This window comes from Nelumbo nucifera, chromosome 6, assembly GCF_055504915.1.
Source record: "Nelumbo nucifera cultivar China Antique chromosome 6, China Antique-T2T, whole genome shotgun sequence".
Lineage (NCBI taxonomy): Eukaryota > Viridiplantae > Streptophyta > Magnoliopsida > Proteales > Nelumbonaceae > Nelumbo > Nelumbo nucifera.
In genome coordinates, this window is record NC_142654.1 from 64489536 (window position 1) to 64507184 (window position 17649).

At 33.8% G+C, this 17649-nt stretch overlaps 1 protein-coding gene across 1 annotated transcript; it reads left to right on the plus strand.

Annotated features, from left to right (window-relative positions):
- The first annotated feature begins 5625 nt into the window (after positions 1 to 5625).
- Positions 5626 to 16040, plus strand: LOC104587111 (putative flavin-containing monooxygenase 1). The gene is made up of 5 exons (XM_010244572.3): positions 5626 to 6134; positions 6226 to 6463; positions 14129 to 14295; positions 14790 to 15148; positions 15487 to 16040. Exons 1-5 carry the CDS (start codon positions 5697 to 5699, stop codon positions 15848 to 15850), a joined length of 1566 nt encoding a protein of 521 aa, XP_010242874.1. The 5' UTR covers positions 5626 to 5696; the 3' UTR covers positions 15851 to 16040.
- The last annotated feature ends 1609 nt before the right edge of the window (positions 16041 to 17649 follow it).

Below are 17649 nucleotides of genomic sequence, written 5' to 3' on the forward strand. Positions count from 1 at the left end.
GCCCGCCACAAAGTCCAACAGCACATCCCCGCTGTGTATTGGGAACATCTCCCGATGATAATATAAAGAATGATAATGTCATCATCGGGAGATGTTCCTAATACACGGTGGGGATGTGTTGTGAGACGTTGTGGGGGGCAGTCTTGGGGGGGTGGGGGGTAGTGTTGATTTGGCCTCCACAAAAACAGTCATCAACATGCAAGTTTTTTAGGTAAAAAGCAAAATAATTCTAGATATATGACAAATAATTACTGTCCCACGAAATTTTTCATATAAATGAGAAAAATCGAAAATAAAATATTGTTAAAAAATAGTTATTGGAGGGAGCTTCAAAATTTCAAGAATCTCTACCTCCTCCCTCTCATGCTTTTGTCTTTTTCTCTTCCCACTCTTTAGTGCATGAGAAGATTTATTGTTCCACATTGCTTAGAAAATGAGTGGACGTAGAGTATATTTGTAGTTTTGCTCTCTCTATAGATAGGGACCCATAGGAGGGGAGCACTATAGATATTCCATGCAGGCGGACCAGGCCGGGCCGCCTGACTGCATTGTAGGGGACAAATGCAGTTTTAAGGAGAGTGACCAAGTGGCACGACTCAGCCCTCCTCTCTGCAATTCCCAGTTTCAACCTATCTCTATTCTCATAATCTCATCTCTCAAGTCGTAGGAGAGTTCGAATGGCTCTATCTGGTTCATTTATATGTAGAGTATAGGCTATGATTCAAGCATGTTTATAGGGAAAATTATACTATATTTCAAGGGTAGTGACACTAAAGAACCTAAACTTTCAAGCGCCACAAGTTTCCTAAACTTTCAAAAATATACATTCAAATCCGACCTTTAGCATTTCCTCAATTATCTTGAACAAATGATGGCATGTGTACTTTGAAAAATTTTAAAATCCCATCATAAGTATCATTCTCTTTAACCTCTTATCAAGCTTCAATTCTCACTCTCTTTCTCCTCCTTTAATTTATGAGTCGAACCTAGGTAAGTTGTACAAATACAATTCTCCATAGTTTAGATATGACACATCCAGGTCATCTATGCACATGTAATGCGGAAAAAACAAAGGTAAATGAATATACCGTTTCAGGAAACCAGAAAAAAAAATAATAGATGCTTTAATAGTTTAGGCTTAGTTTGGGCTAAAGAGTGCAAATACAAATATGTATAGTGCAAAATTAACCTTAGGTTCTATTAGGCAAGAATGCAAGTCCAATGCATATATGCACATCGGATTCAGTTTTCTTGGTATTTGGTAAGAATGCATTTATGTACTGAAATAAGTGACATTTTTCCACAAATTTCAATGTGTATTTACACTCAAAATGATAACAAAGTTTGTACATTAAAAAAAAGATGTGAAGTTTACATTCAAAGTTATATCAATGTTAAAAAAGGTCTATTCTAATTTTGGGATTCATGTTTGCACCTATTACAATTAAAAATAGTAAATTTATTAATGCAAAACTAAACCAATTTTGCACTTACATGGACCAGAATGCACTCCACATATTTGTATTTGCACTCTATTTACATTCTTCCCAAATGGAGATTATATACCATGTATTTTTGCACTCTTCCCAAACTAAAATACTTTGAATTCTTCGTGTGTACAACCGAAGTCCAACAAAAGATAACCAAACATTGTATCCTTTCTCAGTTTCTCCTCATTCTTAAATTATTACTTTTCTTATTATTGAATATTTGACCAAAAGAAGAGATGGACAAAGTGTTGAAGCAAAATACAAATGTAAGAAACCTCTTAAATTTGAATAAAAATGCCAATATGATAAAAGTCAAAAGTCAAAACATTGAAAGGCGGTGAAGGACCAAAACCGAACTGAATCATTTGGTTTTCCATAACCAAAATCGGATTGATTCAATCGATTTGGGTTAATCGGTTTTTAAGAGTAGGGAAATGTCAAGAGAATGAAGATTGAAAAGAGAATAAAAATTTAATAAAATGGACAATAAAAATCCCATTTTTTTCATTTTTCAAACCATCATTGAAAAATAAAAAGCTGAAAATATAATACCAAATGCTAAACATGAATCTAAGAGTCAGCAACCTAACAAAATCAATCACTCTCTCTTTTGATTTTCTGCGTGATCAGGTGGATTTGGCCCTTCAATGATGTTGTGACATGTGACATCTCAGAACAACTGGGTGACACCTGAAACCACTTAGGGAACCACTTAGGCAACAACTTAGTCAAGATGATGGTGTCCCGAACTGGCGACCAGGCACAGGAGCTGACCTGGCGACCTGGCACAGGCGCTGAACTGGCGACCTCAACCACAATTCAGGTCGGCTAGAAGCACCTCGTCCAGAACCGACCTGCAACACCTCATCACTAGCCGAAGCGACATCGACGCAAGGAGTGACCTCCCTCGAGGGCGTGCCGGCCTGATTGAAGTCCAGGTGGCCTCTTGCGAGACGTGCTCACCGACAAATTCAGCATGCATATCCCAACACTCCCACGATCCTTGGAAGTTGGCCCACGTACCGAACATTCCGGAGGGTGGTTAACATGCATGGCGGTTGTCTCCGGAAATCTCGAACCACTTAGATGACATCGCGGAAATCTCGGATGCAGTGTGTGAAGCCCACGCCAAACAATGCCTATATAAATCCACCAATCCCAATGGCATAGGGGGGGGGCAAGTAAGCATATTCTAGCTCTCATACTTCATGATTTTTAGCTTGTAGTCTACTATGAGAATACTGACTTAAGCATTGGAGCGACCTCGCCGGGTTAGCCACCCCGAGTCCTCTGACATTGATTCCTTGCAGGTCTCTAAAGAATTACGAAGCTCAACAATCAATCTAGTTCGCCACCAGTCAGCTCGGCGCCTAATATACAGCTCGACCCTTTGGTCAGCTTGGCGCCTAATATGCAGCTCGGCCCTCTGATCAGCTCAGCACCTAATATGCAGCTCGGCCCTCTAGTCAGCTCGACACCTAACCTGCAGCTCTACGCAGTCAGCTTGGCACCTAGCTTGCCCCCAGCTCGACCTGTTCAGCTCGACACCTAGTACACTCCCAGCTCGGCCTGGTAAGCTCGACATCCAGGTCCTCACCTAACAAAATTCTCCACTTCGGCCTCTGAATCATCGGTCACTTGAAAACAAACCGAATGACAAGATACTTAGCCCAAAAATTGATTCATCACTGCGCAACTTAAATTTGGGCATATCTGTAACTCTCTTGTGAATGGTGTATATATTTGTATCTTCAAACAATCCCACAACGGCTTCTTATAGTTATAGTTATAGTGCTGCAATGGCACTTGTCCAAAACCTCAAATTTGTCTTTGAGAGCCACAGTTCCAAGCCTACCATGTGGGATCTCTTCACTTCTTCGATCTCCAAAGCCGATTTTCATAAGTCTTTGGGACAAGTTTTTGTGGTAGAGACATATTACCAATAGAGACGAGAGATTAGAAAATAGAGTGTGTTTTAGATGGTTAGTAAATGACAAATGGACAACCTATAGGTATTACTGTTTTGAATAAATAGCTATTTAGACTATTTAGGTATGGTAAACAGTCTATGAAGTGTAGACTCCAAGATGACATTGGAGAGACAGGAAATTTAAATGAGATTTTTTGCTCTAACAACTTTTAAACTTGTGAAAAAGCTAATTTTGATCCTAAAGAATAAAAAAAAAGGCTATTTTCAACCCTAAATTTTGGTGAAAAGGTCATTTGTTGGAAAAACAAATCACATCGGAAATAACGTCGATGGATCCGTTAATAATGTTATGTGGCTTTACCATGGTTTTCAAAATTGGACCGGACCGGAAAATCAGGAACCGGTTAGGTGACTGGTTTTGTTTTATCCCAAAACCATTATTTCCCCAGAAACCATTGATTTGGTCACAAACCGTTGACTCGGGCGGTCGAACCGTTCAAACCGTTCAACGGTTTGACTGGTTTTTATTTTTTTGTCAGAACAGGTCGTTTGTTCAATTCAAACGGTTAGACCGTTCGACCCAGGAACCGAACCCTTGACTGGTTCGTTGTCCAGTCCAGTTTTAAAAACCTGGGCTTTACTAAAGTTTGAAAAATGCCACTTTCAACCCTAAAGTTTGAATAGGGGGCACTTTAACAAAGTTAATTAAGTAATTTACTTCAAGGTTTAAGTAAATGACCCTAAAGTATAATTTAGCGTTTAATTAATTAATTAATTATGTTAATTGATTAAATGACCCTTAAGTATTTAACTTACTTGATTAAGTTAATTAAGTAAATTAAATAAATTACTTTAATTAAGATAATTAAGTAAATTAAATTAATTAAGGAAACAAGCTAATTGGTTAAATTAAATACCTACGCAAATAAGTAAATTAAGTCAATTATACAAGTTTTAAAATCCGACCCAAAATTAACTACTTTTTCCATCGGTTTCTGCGTCAACAATTCAATTGTCTTGGTCTAAAAAATGAACCCATGGAATTAAAAAAATAAAAGTATAAAATATAAATAAAATAAAAATGACTTAAAAACCATTTACTGGATCAAACAGTTTAACAGTTCAATTGTCTAGGACAGGGTTTGTTGACCAAATCAATGTTTTTTGAAAAATTTCTAGCTAAGTATAAAATGTAACTGGACAATTGATTGGCTGTAGGTCGAAAAGTTCAATTGCCTATGTATAAAATGGAACTAGACATTTGACCAATTCTTGGGTCAAATGGTTGGACTGCCAAAGTTTTGAACTTGGTCAACAAACTACTAACCCAAATGGCTGAACCGCTGAATTGTTCGATTTAGTAAATGGTGTCATTTTTTATTTTAATTATATTTTACTTTTTATTTCAAAACATCTTGAGTTAATCAGTTCAGACCAAACAATCGAACTATAAACCTAAAAGCCAGTAGCCAAAATGGTTCCGTTTTGGGTTGATTTGAAAATCTTGCATAATTGACTTAATTTACTTATTTGAAATGATTAGCTTTGTTTATTATATGTAATTAATTAAATAAGCAAATTAAATACTTAATTATATATACTTTAGGGTCATTTAATTATACCCTAAAGTAATTTAATTATTTAACTTTATTAAAGTGATCCGTTTTCAAACTTTGTAAAGTGGCTTTTTTCAAACTTTAGCTATGTCATATAGCATTTGTCTAACGTATCTATCAACATTGTTTCAAGCATCTTCCGTATTTGCGTATAAATGACATTTTCATCAAAATTTATGTTTGAAAATGGCCTTTTTATTCTTTAAGGCTGTGTTTGGTTGCAGTGCAAATTTATTTACAGTAGTACAAATGTATAGGAGTGTAAATGTAAAAAATGCAAATTCTTGTTTAATTTTATTTTGGATTTTACTTGATTCTGCTTCATATTTTAATTTTCTTCATTTGCATTGCAATCAAACAAAATAAGTTAAAATTTAAAATAAAAATAGGTCAAAATTTACATTCAAATAATTTGCACTGCCATAATTTTGTATCAGTGCAAATTTATTTGCATTGCAACCAAACACAGCCTTAAGGTCAAAATTGGCCTTTCTACAAAATTTAGGGGTTATCAATAGCCAAAAATCCAATTTAAATGCATATGTCAGACACTGCCTAAAATTGAATAGAGCCAATCAGCCAACAGGGACCATGCCTATTTGTATTTACACCAAACCACTCATAGAATGATCCTCTCTCTCAATCAAACTGACTACAACAATGGCGAAGAGAGTGGCGATTATCGGTGCCGGAATCAGTGGCCTCCTTGCCTGTAAGTATACTTTGGAGAAGGGTTTCCGTCCGATCGTCTTCGAATCCAGGGGAGGAATAGGTGGAGTTTGGACACAAACTTTAGAGACTACCAAGCTCCAGACACCGAAGCTTGCGTATGAATTCTCAGATTTTCCATGGCCATCTACCGTAAAAGAAGAGTTTCCCAACAGCAACCAGATCATGGAGTATCTTGAATTGTATGCTCGGGAGTTCGACCTTCTTCGCCATATCAAATTCAATTCCATAGTCATCGACATCGACTACGAGGGAGAATCTAACGATGAGATTCTCTCATGGAGTCTTTGGGGTGGCACTGGTGAGGCCTTCGGTCCTAGAGGCAAGTGGAACATCACCGTTCAAGAGGCCAACACTGAATCAAATCAGGTAACGGAAAAGTGTAATCTTTCTATCGATCTTCCACAGACACACACACAACTGATGACTGATGAGATTGGTCGGGTTAAAAAAAAAACAGGTTTACGAAGCGGAATTTGTGATCCTTTGCATCGGACGCTACAGCGACCTTCCAAATATTCCAGCATTTCCAAAAAACAGGGGACCGGAGGTGTTCGATGGCAAGGTAATACATGCAATGGACTACTCAGCCATGGATAATGCTACTGCAGCTGAGTTTATCAAAGGAAAGCGTGTTACAGTGGTGGGGTTCCAAAAATCAGCGTTGGACATTGCAGCGGAATGTGCCAAAGCAAATGGTAAGTCTCAAACTTGTGATCAAACCTTTTTTTTCTTTTCTGTAGTCTCGACTGACTGCACGTACAGCTTCTACAAATTGCGTTACCGTAGCCGAGAGTAAACATTAGTGGAACCTGGAAACCACCATTTTTAACCAGTCGCTCGGAGAAGGGTTAAATTATTAAGCCGGCGTTATCGAGATTCCGAGAACTCGAATCCTGATTTCATCGGTTCATCCTCACAAAAGTTGGTCCTCGTACCCTCTGCACAACATTTTCAGTCGTGCATGGTGCATTGGCACCGCATCTTCTCAATTCTCATGAATGAAAAACATATTATTCTGAAGGCTGAAAATAAGGACGAAATCCTATTTCCAATAATCTAACTGTCTACGCATACCATTCCACAAGACATTAATTGCAGCCATACATACGTCCACGTCCCACAGGCCACACGGAACATTTTCTTACAGATAATAACTCTGGATCATGTTCCCAATGCATGCTGAGATGTATACGGGCACCCTCATTCAAGTGCAGATGTGATCCAGAAGCAGGGGGTTCATGCATTAATTGTTTTGATTCGTTTGGTCAATTGAATAGAATTGATTAGGTTGGGAATTGGGGAGCGGATTAGCTGGAGACAAAAATATAGCTGAATTGATGGACCATTATAAAAAGCGGTCAATTGTATTGATTTGAATCAATTTATTAGTTTCGTCAATTAATTCAAAATACTGTTCATGGTCAATCAATTCATTTGTAATGGTATTATTAAAAAATCAATTCTAACCTCTTGGATTAATATTACTCATGAACCGAATCTGACCAAAAATAGTTAAAAGCCGACTAATTCAGGTCAAGTTGGATAGGTTTGATCAATCTTATGAACTGCCTTAAGTAGGAGATCTGAGCGGGAACATTGGTGTAAATCCACCACATTTAACTCCCTAACTAGTTAGAGTCAGAGAGGGTCTTCTTGCATCTATTTGTTTTAATGATTTGAGGGTCTTCTTGCATCTATTTGTTTTAATGATTTGAGGGTCTTCTTGATTTCGTTCATATATAATAAAATTGGACGGTCCATGTCAGCATGTCTCTCCTTTGAGAGAAGTTATTTATCAATTTTTTCCATTTTTTGCTTTTTTTATTATTTTCTTTTGTTTTAAAAATATAAAAAAGTAATCATAGAGAGAGAGAGAGAGGAGGGAGGGAGTAGTAATAATAATTACTGTACTCTAAAATTTATTGTATTAATAATAATTACAAGATTTTTAATAATTAACAACATTTTTATTAATTAATAGTATTAATTGTATTTATTAAAAATAATGTATTTATTAATTAACAGTATTCATTCCAAAACAGTATCAAATAATGTATTTATTAATTAACATAATATAACTTATAATTTATTAGAAAACAGTATTAACAATTACAATATTTATTAACTAGCAATATCTGGATTAGATTAATAAAGATGCACATTATTAGAGAGAGACATTTGTGTTTTCCAAGGCCTCTTATTTTAATGCATGTTATTATTACATTGAAAAAAGACATTTAAGAGATAGAGAGAGAGGGAAGGAGTAGTAATAATAATTACTATATTTTAAAATTTATAGTATTAGTAAGAATTACAAGATTTTTAATAATTAACATCATTTTTATTAATTAATAGTATTAATCATATTTATTAAAAATAATGCATTTATTCATTAACAGTATTTTCAAATAATTATCAGTATTTATTCAAAATCAATATTAAATAATGTATTTATTATTTAATATAATGTATTTATTAATAATTAAAGTATTTTTTAATTAACAGTATTAACTGTAATTTTAATTTATATAGTATTTTTAATAATTATAGTATTATTAATTAATCAAGAGTATTTATGAAAATACTAAATTTATTAATTAACAATATTTTTAATTAATATAGTACTTTTAATAATTACAATATCATTTTTTTAAAAATAATGTATTTTTTATTAACATTATTTTTAATAATTTCAATATTAATAATATAACCATATTTTGCAAATATTTTCAATAATTGCAGTATTATTAATTACATTATTTATTAATTAACAATGTTTATTAAAATACTGTATTTTACAATATTAATATTATTTATTAACCGTATTTTACAGTATTAATATTTTTTATTAATTCATTAATTAACATTTTCTAGAATTGTTAATTATATTTTGAGTTATATGTAATATAATTAAATTTTTAAACAGCAATTGAAAGTAATTATACTTAAATTATTTATTTAAATATAATTTAAGATATAAATAGCAGAAAATTACATTTAATGAACATAAATTATTGAAGAAAATAATCAAAAAAGGATTAGCATGATTTCCAATAAATATGATATATTACCAAAAATTAAAAATATAACCATTAAAATTACTTTTTGAGAGAAGCTATTTATCTATTTTCTCATTTTTTTTGCATTTTTCCTATTTTCTTTTGTTTTCAAAATATAAAAAAGTAATAATTGCTTATCTTGATTAGATTAATAAATCTGCACTCTATTACTGAGAGAGAGAGAGGAGGAGGAGGAAGAGAGTGGGAGTAGTAATAATAATTACTATATTTTAAAATTTATAGTATTACCATATTTATTAACTAACAATATTTTTAATAAGTATCGGTATTTATTCAAAAATAGTATTAAGTAATGTATTAATTACTTAATATAATGTAAACTATAATTTATTAAAAAGCAGTATTAACAATTAAAGTATTTATTAATTAATAGTAAATAAATAGTTGCTATATTTTATTCATTAACAATATTAACTATACTTTTAATTAATACAGTATTTTTAATAATTGCAGTATTATTAATTAATTAAAATTATTTATTGAAATACTGAATTTATTAGTTCACAATATTTTTAATTAATATAGTACTTTTAATAATTATAGTGTTTAAATTAATTTACATTATTTATTAAAAATATTGTATTTTTTATTAGCAATATTTTAATAATTACAGTATTAATAATTAACCATATTTTATAGTATTTTCATTTATTGCAGTATTATTAATTACAATATTTATTAATTAAGAGTGTTTATTAAAATACTGTATTTATTAAAAATATTAATATTTTTTATTAATTCATTAATTAACAGTTTTTTAAATTGTTAATTAATGTAAGTTATAATTTAAATTGTATTTTAAATATTATTTAATTATATTTGAAACTGTATGCAATATAATTAAATTTTAAACTTTAGTTAAAAGTAATTATATTTAAATATAATTTAAGCTATAAATAGCAGAAAATTACATTTAATGAACAGAAATTAGCCAAGAAGATAACCAAAAATAAAGTACCTATAATTTTTTCATAATTACCAAAAATTATCCAAGAAATTATAAAAAATGGATTAACATGATTTCTAATAAATATGATAAATTACCAAAAATTAAAAAAATATAACCATGAAAATTACTTTTTGAAAATATGTACTAATTATCAATAATCTTGAAGAGGTAAATGTAATTAGTTCAAACTATATTTAAAATACATTTGTTTTTTCATATAAATTATGAATTATATAATTTAAACATTGTAATCCTTGCCTGTGATGATATTAAATCATAGTGTTACAATGGAAAATAGAAAAAAATGTCTTTACTATTATGTATTTCTATTATTTCACTTTCACTCAACAAAGCCCGTGCATCGCATAGGTCCCTGCTAGTAAAAGTAAAGGAGAGGGCTTAATAAATAAAGCCGTTTGCAATCAGACAGAGAAGGGAGAGGGCTCATACATTTGTTGGTTTCATAATTAAGGCTTCAAAGGAGGGGGGAGGGGGGACTTCGTAGCTCGATAAAAATAAAAAGTTTGAAAAGAAAAATAAATAGAGTTAAAGAAAGTTATAATTTAAAAGCCCTTCCATACCTAACATAACATGGATTAAGGATACAACTTGGTTCAGGTTACCTTGGAAAGTTCTTAAATATTGAAGAGCCCTAATCCTAATGCAAGTCCAATGTAGCTAAAATTCTTCAAATCAACATAGGTTAGGAATATTTACATTTTTAATGGGCCATGATCCTAATGCAAACCCAAAGCAGTTGAAATCTTCAAACTAGTCAACCCAACTTGCAACCAAATAATAGTGTATTTTGGTATAGAAATATTTACATTTTCAATGAGCATAGTGACAGGACTATGCTCCATTCTAGATCCACCCACTTAGGGGTAATGGAGGGAAAAAACTGGGATCACTTGATGTATTTTGGTAGATAAAACAATGCATACTTGAAGCAAGTGTTCTATATTATCAAACAAAAAAGCAAATGTTCTAGGAAATATGGAATCAACAGCATTTCCTAGATTATACAAAACTAATATAATCAGAGATGGGTGAGCTTTTGTAATGGATCTAGAGATGGGTTATTCTTGAATCATGAGAGAGGGATTGTAATGGTGGTGGTTTTCACATTTGGCAATGAACAAATGACAGAGTAAAAAGAGGGCAGAGAAAGGAGAAACAAGAACAAAGTTGAGGATGAAGAAGCCATAGGTTTTTTTGTAACCTAGAAGAAGAAGAAGAAGAAGTGAGCGTAAGACCATTAGCTTCTCAAGAAGAAGAAGAAGAGAAGTGGTGGTTTTGACATCTGGCTGCATTCGATTGTGCTATGTCCGACATTGTTGATTGATTTTCTTGAAATTTTTTATTGGTTGGGTTTTATTTTGAAAATTTGAGGAATAGTGGAGGGCAAATTTTTCGTTTCACTTTTTCCATTAGTGCTTAACAACAATGTTAATTGTCAGAAAGCTTGGGGGTACTTTAAGAATATACATAACAGTAAGGGTAGATTTAGTCAATTTCCTAAACCATAGGAGTACTTTAAGAAATTTGCCCTTATATTTATGTGGTTTGATCTATCAATGGATCCCACTAATCCTTAACCAATACATTTGGATGCAACAGGCACATTATTCAACAAGAGTAAGGTTTAAGAGAAACATAGGGGGAGAGATGTTTACTTTTAGGCCCCATTCGATTTTTGCCAAGTTACTTACATAGGTAAATGCACTTACCCAGGTAAGTAGTTCCTAGGAAACACTTACCCGAGTAAGTGCATTTACCCATGTTCTTTTATTTTCCAGGTAAATAAGATAACGCCCATTTTAACCATAAAAATCCATTATTAAAAGGGGCAATTTTGTTCCACTCAAGTGTTGGCGGCTTTCCCCCCAAGTGGGAAAGTTACTTACCCACATAGGAGAAGTTTAAGGCTGAAATGCTTGGAGGTTTCTCATGAATGAGGGCTATACAAAAGTTAGGAATGTTTTTTAAGTCTTTTCTCTGCTTCTCTCTTCTCAAAAGTTCGACCTTAGAGTTTGATTTATGTCCTATTTATAGAGACGGAAGGATCAGGAAGATCTAAATCTCATCCTCCATGTGTACAAGGTTCCAAAAAAGCCTTAACATGCAAGGAAGCTTAAGAAATTTGATCTCGATAGGCTTTTCAAAGGGTCTCAATAGTCAATCCGAGATTTCCATGAATTCTTCTTAGGTTTCTTGTGTCTAATGGGGTTATTTTCGTGTTTGTTTATGTCAAGCTTGAGTTTAACATTTCAATGGCAGATACCATAAATTTGAAGTGGCCATAATGGCCTTTATGTCTATTTCAATGTTTAAAAAAAGTTATTTTGGGGTTTTGGGATCTTTTGGGCTATGTGGCCTATCTTAATTGGTCCAATGGACTAGGGGGATTTAAGTGAAGAGTTGACATCAACCTTCACTCTTTTGAAGTCTTAGGTTGGAACACATGAAGTGGTGATTTAGTCCGATGCATCAAAATGAAATCTTTCTAGTTCAATGATCAAATGGGTGAATTAGGTCGTGAAATTTGATGTACATGGGTTTTTTGGGTCTCTGAACAATGTCGCATGGTTTTTCCAATCAAATGAATTTTGGATGAAGGTTGATAAGCTCTAATCAACAAGATTTGTTGAAATAAAATCTTAATATAATTGAGGGTCAAATGAGAGAATTTTAGGATGAATTTGGTGGGAAAGCATTTTTGGATGTCTTGAATTTGATGGTAATTGTTGAACCGTTGATTAAAGGTTTGGATTGAATGATTTGGTTCGGGTAGAGGTTTTTGCTCATGGTTTATCAACCAAATCTGATTAGTAGTTTATTTTGAGGATCTTGGACTTGGGATATGACTTTTTTGTGTGGTTTAATCATAAACGTTGAAATATTTGTTTATCAAGCAATTAAACAAGGGAATTTTGAGTTGAAATTGGGTGTGTAAGCATGGGTTAAGGCAAGGAGTCAGGTGTAAGGTTCAAAGTTGAGAAAGAACTTGATGATCTTGATTCTCTAGCTCTCTATTCATTCATGACCATCGAAATAGAATCTTAGCATTTTAAGAGTTGAACGTTGTAGATTTGTAGTGGGGATTTGAGGGTTGATTGTATCTCAGCATCCTTTAGGCAATGAATTTGTTGGATTTGATTTTGTAGAATTATGGTTTGGATATTGCATAGATCGGGACCGTTAGAAAGGAAGTTAATGTGATAAACGGTGGATCTTCGAGGTTTCGTCACAAAATTGAACATGTAATTGTAGGGTTTCACATAAAAAAATGGGATCTTGATAGGTCTCAGGTTAGTTTGGTTTTGTTTTCATGTTTTGAGTCTAAAAAATGAGGTTTTAAAGAGATAGGGTGAAGGAACCGAGCAAAAATTGGGTACTGACACTTGGTCCCCATGTAAATCTGAAAAAAAAGAAGAAGGGTTTCTTGGTCATTGAGAACCAAAATCCAATTGACCAACTTTCCCACTCTCAAAATCCAAGAAATGATTGCCCATTATTATTTATGATATATAGGCGAGAGGATGAGGGAATGGAGGAGTTCATGCAAACATAGGTGTGAGAGGACTACTACCCTTCCAAGTCCCATCATTTCCTCTTTCCACCATAATTAACATGGGAATCCATGCAATTCATATTCCTGGGCTTTTATTGAATTTGGTAAGAGCTAGCATATAAAAAATAAATAAAATTTCTACGTAGAGATGTCAATAGATCAGGTTGTCTACGGGTTTGCCTCAAACCAAACTCAAACCCAGTACACGTTCTATTGACCTCAACCAAACTCAATGTAATAGAATTATTAAATCCATGAAAATCATATTCATGGATTCTTCAATGCCACTATGTCACTTGTTCATGAATATATCATTGTATATATTTTCACACATTGTGTAGGTTAACCTGACTTAACCCGAATCCTAGCACTACACCCAATTAAGGCTGCCCCAAACCCGATATGATAGGGTTAGATGTTGGATCAATGAAGCTTTACCATTTTCCTTGACCATTGAAATCTCAGTAGATAAGAACAAGATGTTTTTAACCACATAGTATGGAATAGGGTTAAGAGGTACATTATCATTATTATACATTTTTTATTTAAAAACTAAATAAATCACAAGTAGTGCGGAGATGGGAGAGGAGAGATGAGTCTACATGATCAGCATTAATTTGAGAAGATATGCAACACCCTTGCACAACACAAACACAAACACAACACATATGCAACACCACAATACCAAAAACACCCTCAATAATATTGATGTAGTGGAATTAATGTATATACCATTAACCTTTTTATTTATTTGCAGGTGTTAAACATCCTTGCACAGTGCTATATAGGACTGAACATTGGTTTATGCCTACTTACTTGGTGCCTCTTATTTTCTTGTTGCTCAATCGCTTCTTAGAGCTCATGATCCATAAGCCTGGTGAAGGACTCCTACTATTTATATTGGCTACCATGCTTTCACCTTTGGTATCTCCTATTTATCCTTTACTATACTCATATAATTAAACTTCCATTATCATACCATTTCGTTATCCCTATCCCCGGGATATATGATTTAAGAGGCATGGAAGAGTCGCTTAAATGATTCTCTTCTCTTCCAGCTGCCTAAATAAAATTTACCCAACTTAGTGGTAATCAAAAAGAGATTACATCTCCGCCCCACAACGCCAAACAGCACATTCCTGCCATGCATTGGGAATATCTCTCAAGATGATGACATTATCAGGTCTGATGTTATTATTGGAAGATATTCTCACTACACGTCGGAGATGTACTGTGTGGCGTTGTGGGGAGGTTCCTTGTGGGGAGGAAATGTGAACTCTTTTGAGAGAAGGAATTTAGACTGTGTTTGGTTTAATTTCAATGTGAAAAAGTTTTTTAATTTCTCTGGTATTTTCTATCAAATCAAATGAAACATAACTTTAATAATTTCTATCTAAACAAAGTAACATAATTTGCAGAGATGGGCATTGTCAAAATTTATAGAGACCTACCTGAGATGGAAGTTTCCTCTAAAGAAATATGGAATGATACCTAAACACAGCTTCTTTCAACAAATTTCCATGTGCGCAGTCGCAACCTTGCCAGATGGGTTTTATGACAGAGTGGTAGAGGGAAGCATCGTTTTGAAGAAATCAAAGTGCTTTAGCTTCTACAAAGATGGAGTGATGATTGAGGATGAGGTTGGACCTCTACAAACAGATATTGTTATATTAGCCACCGGATACAAGGGAGATGAAAAGCTAAAACACATTTTTACTTCACCCGCTTTTCAAGAACAAGTGATAGGTCAACCTACCACAACGGTTCCACTCTACAGGTCGGTATATGTTAAAACTTTCTTTATTGTCATCTATATTGAGAAAATAATTTGCATTTGATTTGAGTGCAATTTAATTTTGCACTAGGACAAATGCATAGGAGGGCAAATGAAAAGAATGAAAATTCTGGTATAGTATTGTTTAAGAGTTTACTTTGCTTCAGGTCTACTTCAATCAAACAAAATAGAGTAATCTTTGAAATAAAAATAAAACAAAATTTTTACCCAAAAATCATTTCCACTACTATAATTTTGCATCAATGCAAATAAATTTGTACTGCAATCAAAAGCAGGTTTTTAATATCAGTTCTCTACAACTCAATTTTGTGCCATTGCAGAGAGTGCATTCATCCTCGAATTCCACAGCTGGCGATAATCGGATACTCAGAGGGTTTTTCAAACTTGTATACATCAGAGATGAGGTGTCGATGGCTAGCACATCTCCTGGAAGGTAGCTTCAAGTTACCCGGCATATCAGATATGGAGAAAGATATTGCAAGATGGGAAAAATACAGGAAGAGATACAGTGGTCGGTACTTTCGGGGAACATGTCTTAGTGTGGTACACATTTGGTACAATGATCAGCTATGCAAGGATATGGGGTGCAACCCTAAGAGAAAGAATGGGTTTCTTGCAGAACTATTTGAACCTTATGGTCCTGCAGATTACAGAGATCAATCCCCGATTGAAAGCTCAAAGTAGTCATCTGAGAAGTTATTACAACATCATGCAGGGCTCTCTCTCTCTCTCAATTTCAGTTTGTGGGTCAATAAACAATGGCTGAACAATCTATTAGACTGTTTCCCTTAATAAGAGAGTAAGATATTTATGTTATCTAATAAACGTTGATTTAAAACTTGAATAGATGTTGCAGATGCTCTCTTTTTATCTTTTTTTCTTGCTCTTTATTTGTTTGCAGTGCACATTTATTTGTTCTAGTACAAACGCATGAGAGTGTAGATAAGCACCCCTGAAATTAGGGATCAACCATCCATGCGGTTTGTCATAAAAAACACTAGCGTTAGGTTATTTTAGTTGACTTGTGAAACTAAATTTGATTATAAATAAAAGGATGCATGTAGACTATTTTTCTAATAATTGAATTAGGAAAAGGCACATTCTTAGATCTATAAGGGATAAGAAGGGACCCATACCAAATTACCAACATGGTGTTCGGAAGTGTGGGCGCTTTTTAGAACCCATTTTTAAGAAAAAAGCCTAAGCTTCCAAGACCCGTTTTGACAAAAAAAGCGCTTCTGCCATGTAGGCAGTGAGCAACACTATGCTGTTTGGTCAGGTGATTTTCATCACCATTTTTCATGTATGTGCTGATAGATAAGCACCACATAGGATACACATCAGTCAACTGTTGAGAGAAACAATGCATGAAACATCAAATCGGTGGGTCCCGATCTTCGAGGCATGCCCAATTTTTTAATAATCGACTACCAAACAATAAAATACATGGGCATTTGTTGAAACGCCTATATGAATCCAATGTGGCATCGTTTTTTTTGAAAAACGGCCACGGTTCCAAACATCCCCCAACATATCCACATGCTTTTTTGGGGGCGGGTAAAAAACTTTCCATTAGCAAACTAATTTTGGGGGGAGGGGGAAGTAGAAAAAACTTTCCATTAGAAGACTAAAAACAAGAAACTGCAACGCAAAAGCATAGCAACACAATGACGAAGTACAAAGTTAAAGACACCTAATTAACTAACAATTAGGTGGGTAGCTCTTTTTCCTTGTTTTCCTACTTCAAAATCAAGTAATTAACTAAGAAACACTACTACAACACTAACTAGGTGTGGCATAGTCACTTTCAGTGGTTAATGTCTAAACTCATATCTGCAATCGTACTCGAGTGGAACATTTTCCATGTTTTACTCGATGCACTGTACTACGGTGGTATATTGTATTTTATGTAATCTTATATTGAATCAATGTTTTAAAAAATGATCTGAAACTGGAACTATTCTAACTATCGGTTTTTAGGGTGATGGTTTGATCGTCCAGTTCAAACAGACGGTCCGTTCTAATAAAACAATTAAAAAATAATTAAAATAAAAATCGGCTAAAAACCACTGAACAGATCGACGAATCAGCCACCTGAATCAAGGAGTCATTGATCAATTCAATAGTTTTTGGCCAGAGGCTGAGTTTGGAGTAGACTGGAACCGATTTTCTGAACAATTCTTGGGTCAAACGGTCCAACCATCCACATCAACGATGGTTCAAAAACATTGTCTTGAATAGTTATGTGACCAAATCTTTTTTCTCTTCTAAAAGCTTGAAGATGCTCCCGTATTGTCAGAAACTGAAGGATTGAGGAAGTTCATAGGAGTCAAATGGAAAACTCATTGTGACATCTTTACATGTGGAGCTTGTTCGTGTCACTTGGAGCAGGTGGACCCCTTATAAGATGGACTGATGGAGGCCTTTATATGATTAGTCTTGATTGATAAAGTCATGATTAGTCTTTTGATTTTGTAGTCGAG